At 34.8% G+C, this 5,728-nt stretch overlaps 2 protein-coding genes across 2 annotated transcripts in view; both read right to left on the bottom strand.

Annotated features, from left to right (window-relative positions):
* The window catches only part of LOC108358276 (uncharacterized), a 17,392-nt gene that overhangs the window by 5,575 nt on the left and 6,089 nt on the right, over positions 1 to 5,728 (bottom strand). The window lies entirely within an intron of this gene.
* On the bottom strand, positions 2,659 to 5,722 carry LOC108358287 (protein DEK-like). The gene is made up of 10 exons (XM_017609512.1): positions 5,526 to 5,722; positions 5,348 to 5,463; positions 5,169 to 5,289; positions 4,977 to 5,077; positions 4,749 to 4,910; positions 4,448 to 4,642; positions 4,284 to 4,368; positions 4,087 to 4,187; positions 3,872 to 4,024; positions 2,659 to 3,398 (listed from the first exon to the last, which is right to left on the bottom strand). The coding sequence occupies exons 2-10, from the start codon at positions 5,420 to 5,422 to the stop codon at positions 3,384 to 3,386; spliced, it is 1,008 nt and encodes a 335-aa protein (XP_017465001.1). The 5' UTR covers positions 5,423 to 5,463; positions 5,526 to 5,722; the 3' UTR covers positions 2,659 to 3,383.

The raw sequence follows: 5,728 nt of genomic DNA, 5'->3' as shown, positions 1-5,728 counted from the left end.
TTCATTATTATTTTATTGCAAATACATTTAATAAAAATTTTACAAACAAAGCGTTTTATTTAGTAAAGCAAAATAGCAGTTTGAAATTCAAATTCGAATCCCATTAGAGATCAACATTAGAATTCGATTAGATAATTAATATTTTCTCGAGTCAAGAACTATGTCCCATTTTTGTTGAGATCGCTATGATTCTCGATAGTTTTTCGAGTCGATCTCAAACGTTAGAGATTGGAGAATGTGGCTAGTTCTCCAATCATTATATAATCGATAACTAACCTCAATGTTTGCTAGGGAAATATTTGCATTACATCGTATGGCATTTTTCGCATTATATCCATGATACAAATATTTAAATATTTCATCATGATTATATCTTCGACCCCTAGCGAAAATGCGACTCCTTTACAGTTAAAAACATTCAAATCTATCGAGATTTCACATCGGTATTCGTCCACAAAATTCGGCTGGGTTCGATATCGACCAAAAAACTTCTTACAGCCTTTCTCATAAAATATATTCCGTCAAGAGAGTATCGAGAATACATAACTTAACAAGCTCACGATTCAAGATTCTCGTAAGAGGACCTTAAGAATACACAAAATTCTTTCATTCGCCAAGTTGGCACACCTCTAACCTTTTGTTCAAGTTTGAGCGTGTTCTGCTCTGGAGTGCTCGATTTTTCATCAATGAAGTGTTTTGCGATATTCGTGAATTTACTTCAAAAGCTCGATGCCGCGAAGGTCGCTAAAAGACAATTCGTAACCGATGATGGAACATGGACTTACGAGTTTCGGCATACAATGCAACCATTCAACAATCTTCGGGGTAGTACCTTAAAACTGTAGAATAGAAACCTCTTCAGAGTCGGATTAACCACTCTATTTTAATAGAATAGCAAAACTTAGCTCATCACTGTTGTGATTTCTAGTGCGCCACAAAATGTGCCACAAAAATTCGATTTTTAGTGCTAGAAAAATACACAAAAACTCGACAATTTGTTTTGTAGCGGCATATTTGGTGCAGCAGCAAACTTTGAGGCGCAATAGAAATCACAGCAGTGATGAGCTAAGGTTTGCTACTTTATTAGAATACGGCTGTAAAAGTCAAGTTTAGTGGCTTTCATTGCCGAGGTGTAGTGCACCTGCAATTCTTGGCAGAACGTTGGGAGAGAGCAAATTCGTCGGAAAAGATCAGATTTGTGGACAGTTTCTTCATGTATTTTACACTAGGATAATTCACCATCTCATAAGTCAGTCATTTTGAAGACATTTCCGGCTAAAAACACGAAAAAATGTCATCGAACAATCACGGTGTTAACGTATTATTGCTTCGGTGGGCTATTTTGTCCTTCTAAAATCCACAATTACCATTTCGAGGCACGAATCAATAGCAGACAAAAAAGATAATTCACTGCGAGAACTNCAAAACTTAGCTCATCACTGTTGTGATTTCTAGTGCGCCACAAAATGTGCGACAAAAATTCGATTTTTAGTGCTAGAAAAATACACAAAAAACTCGACAATTTGTTTTGTAGCGGCATATTTGCTGCAGCAGCAAACTTTGAGGCGCAATAGAAATCACAGCAGTGATGAGCTAAGGTTTGCTACTTTATTAGAATACGGCTGTAACAGTCAAGTTTAGTGTCTTTCATTGCCGAGGTGTAGTGCACCTGCAATTCTTGGCAGAACGTTGGGAGAGAGCAAATTCGTCGGAAAAGGTCAGATTTGTGGACAGTTTCTTCATGTATTTTACACTAGGATAATTCACCATCTCATAAGTCAGTCATTTTGAAGATATTTCCGGCTAAAAACACGAAAAAAAGTCATCGAACAATCACGGTGTTAACGTATTATTGCTTCGGTGGCCTATTTTGTCCTTCTAAAATCCACAATTACCATTTCGAGGCACGAATCAATAGCAGACAAAAAAGATAATTCACTGCGAGAACCGAGTGGATTCCGGGAAAGCGTTTAAAAATTGTTATTTTGAAAGCGATACACTAAATTTTTATAAGTAACAAATAGTTTTTGTTTTATCGACTATATACTCCCTTCAAATTTTGGCAATCTGCAAAAAGCATCGGGCCGGCTTTCGAAGGGGAATAGTGAAACACTTTCAGTCATCTAACATATATTTTTATTAAAAAAAGTAATACCTTTTAGATAGGAGTTAATNTGTTTTATCGACTATATACTCCCTTCAAATTTTGGCAATCTGCAAAAAGCTTCGGGCCGGCTTTCGAAGGGGAATATTGAAACACTTTCAGCCATCTAACATATATTTTTATTAAAAAAAGTAATACCTTTTAGATAGGAGTTAATTTTATTTTCACTTTATTTCACTTATTTGCTCCATACACATTTTTTTAACATAATTCGCGCATACTTTTGTTATGATAATTCTCCCTTTTTAGCATTTTTGACTTGTTTTTTTTTTTTTTATATGTCGATTTGTCTTAAATGTGGCCAAATATTAAAAAATAAAGTACATACATACTTTTTTGTTTTTTTTTGTTTGTACTGACGCTAGTTTTTTGTTTAATTTCATCCAATTTTTTTTTTGCTTTTCCAGAATTGTTTTTAGTGTATCTGCTTTCCGCTACTTTTCTCCTTATTACAAATAGTATTTTTAGCAAATACAAACCAAAAATTAAATAACTTGATTTTTACTTTTTGTATATGTTTTCCATTTGTTTATTATAATTTACGTAATCTTACTTTACGCACATTTTATTATGTTTAGGGTTTTTGCGTTTTATTATAATTAAACATTTTACAGAAATTCTACAAATTTGCATTCCACATTTTTTTTTTGTTTTTCTCTTGAAAGTCATAAGAAAAGCTAGTATTTATACAATGCTTTGGAACTAAAAACAAAATATATTATGTATGCATGGGTGTAGTTTTGTGTGCAAGTACACCATTCATGTAAAAAAATGAGAATAAAGAACGTTGGATGTATATAGTATCTAGATATATAATAAAAGAAGAAATACAACATTGACAAGTTATTATACACACCATTTGTGTATGATCAAGTTGAAATAAAATTAGTCAAATAATCAAAGATTTGTGTTTTTTTTTAATTGTTTTGAGTGTGTTTCGCTTCAATTAGAATGCACATGGTGCACCAACTTAGGAAGAGCCGGAGGGGAGTGATGAAAAGCAATCTTAATATTGACAAAAAAAATCTTGAAATCTTAAAGCTCCTGAATTCGTCGATTTAAACCGTCTTCAATAGCTAAATATAAATACACCGATGCTGTGGCGCAGACTGACAACAATTGTTGGTTAGCATACTTGCTGTGTTGTAGCACCGCTGCCTTTTTAATTTGCAATATTGCAATGTTTTGAGTTTTTTGCACATACTTGTGTGGCCTGCATTTATGCCGCAATTAGCTTTAAAAAAAAAAATTCATTGAAAATATATGTAATTTATGGGTTTGGCAAGACTGTACACTCATATTGTATTAAAAATGAAATTAAAAATAATTAAATTCAAAATAAGAATAGCAGACTGGCAAACTAGGTTTGCGAACGGCGATGTTAATTTTTTAAAACAGGGGAGCATTTGATGTATAATGCTAATCGTAACCTTTTTAAATTCAATTAATTTGCGAAGGGAAAGGGGTTTTGAAAACTAGATATTGTGGTTGTTTTGATAAGTAATTTTCATATGTAAAGAACTTTTTATCAAACACCATTCTGTATAATTGTTTATTGTTTTTGAGCGATTGCGTACAAATTTTTGATAATTGTGAAAAAGAAAAAATTAAAACATGTTCTAAGATAAAAAAAATTCAATGCACGATTTTGATAAAAATATTTCATTAATTGCGAGTCAGTAAAAATTTTAGGCTTTCCAAACTTACCGCCTTCACTGTGGCCTTGATAAAGTCCTTTTTATCTGTTAAATCGAAATCGGGATATTTTGCATACACTTGCTTGCACACTGTTTTCATAGTGATCTCTTCAAGATTTGCTTTATCTAATATTTCCTTAACATAATTGCGTATTTGCTCATCCTGTACCAAAAATAACAATTTATTAAAAAAAAAAACAAAAATTGCACGCTTATGCATCGTACCGTGGGGAATGTCGCTTTTCCCTTCTTGTTTAGTGGCTCATCCTCATCATCGGATTCCTCTTCCTCCTCTTTTTTGCTTGATTTTTTCGGCCGACCAGCAGCTAAGTTAAATAATTGAATATATATGTACATATGTATATACAGTCAAAACGGGACTAAAATTATATGGTACAGTTACCAAAACTACTTATGCTTACGTTTGACTGGCGTTTTGGCTTTGTTATTAGTTTTAGCATTTTTCACAGGCGCCGGGGGTTTCTTAAACTTCTTGGACTCCTCTTCCTGCAGAAAAGCATACACCATTAATAGTATTGCTTAGATGCAAAAAAAAAAAAAACACAAATGTGCCATCGCTTTTTACCTCACTCTGATCGCTGCCGAAATCAGACAGCTCCTCTTCTTCCTCCTCTTCAGACACCTCTTCCTCACTTTCAGAGTCCTTGCGCTTGCGCGATTTAGTTGCTTTGGCAGCACGTCCACGTGTACCACGTTTGGTAGTAGCAGCAACAGCAGGTCGGCCACGTTTACCAGGTGTAGCGCGTTTACGTTTCGGCACCTGGAACAACAAAAACCATAATACATTTTCATTTTATTAAAAAATTTATTAATAAAAAATTGAAGTAAGAGTATATGTATATCAAAACAGCACAGATTGCCCTCACATCACTATCGGCATCTGATAGATCAAAATCATCTTCTTCAGAATCGGAATTCTTCTTCCAAGATTTACGTACTGGTCGGCCGCCGCGCCCACCACGTGCCAATGCTTTACGAACGCCGCCACGCGCACCATCCGAATCAGAGTTGCCGCCTGACGGATTATACTAAAAGCATAAATAACAAACGCTTATAGGGAAAAAGTTTGAAATTAAATATAATTTGCTATTTACATCTGAGCCCGATTCGGAGCCATCGTTACGCTTTCGTTTAGCCGGCACTGCTTGGCGTTCACTTTCATCCGAGCTCGAGAAGTCGACATAAGCGGACATCTCTGCAACACAAACGTTAAAAAGTATATATATATATTTTTTTTTCATTTACATTAGACTACTAGTATTGGGATAAAAAATTCTATGCCATACTTTTTCCAGCGGTTGCGCGTCTAGGGCGGCCACTTGTTGAATTTCGTGCGGGTGCGCGGCTGCTGGGTTTACGTTTACGCTCCTCTTCAGCGCTAACTTCTTCCTCTTCCTCATCTACTGGCTGTTGCAACAGAAAAAATTGATAAACAAAGGGCTAATAAGAAAGGCGTGTAAATTACCTCTTCATCTTCTTCAATATCTTCTTCTTCCTCTTCGGCAGCCTCATCTACGCATAGCGATTCATCGGGTTCCATAAGGAATTTTAGCACACGATTTGCAATCTCATCTTTTGTGCCTACATTTAACCGGAGACATAGTACAATATATATTTAATACTATTATTTTAAGTTTTTATACCTTTGCGCTCCAATGCCAGTATATCACAAATACCCTTTAGTGCCTTAGCGTCGGTTTTCTTAATGGCATCAAACTTTTTCTTATATTCGCTAGAGTCCTTTTCAAACTCGAAACCGGCAAATGAGCGTAAATTCTTTTTTACAACATTATTTTTACCAACCGAACCGAAACAAAGCTGCAAAATTATTAATGTATTAAAATAT

This window comes from Rhagoletis zephyria, unplaced genomic scaffold (assembly GCF_001687245.7).
Source record: "Rhagoletis zephyria isolate East Lansing unplaced genomic scaffold, Rhagoletis_zephyria_1.1 Rzeph_scaffold_00231, whole genome shotgun sequence".
Lineage (NCBI taxonomy): Eukaryota > Metazoa > Arthropoda > Insecta > Diptera > Tephritidae > Rhagoletis > Rhagoletis zephyria.
Note: the sequence above shows the minus strand (reverse complement) of the source record. Positions and strands in the feature narration are given on the sequence as shown.

Excerpts from the sequence above, each read along its gene's own strand:
- LOC108358287 (XM_017609512.1), bottom strand. The coding sequence starts at position 5,422 with ATGGAACCCGATGAATCGCTATGCGTAGATGAGGCTGCCGAAGAGGAA. Across the intron at positions 5,078-5,168 it reads ACGCGCAACCGCTGGAAAAA|AGATGTCCGCTTATGTCGAC; the intron begins GTATGGCATAGA and ends TTTGTGTTGCAG. Across the intron at positions 4,369-4,447 it reads TCGGCAGCGATCAGAGTGAG|GAAGAGGAGTCCAAGAAGTT; the intron begins GTAAAAAGCGAT and ends GCTTTTCTGCAG.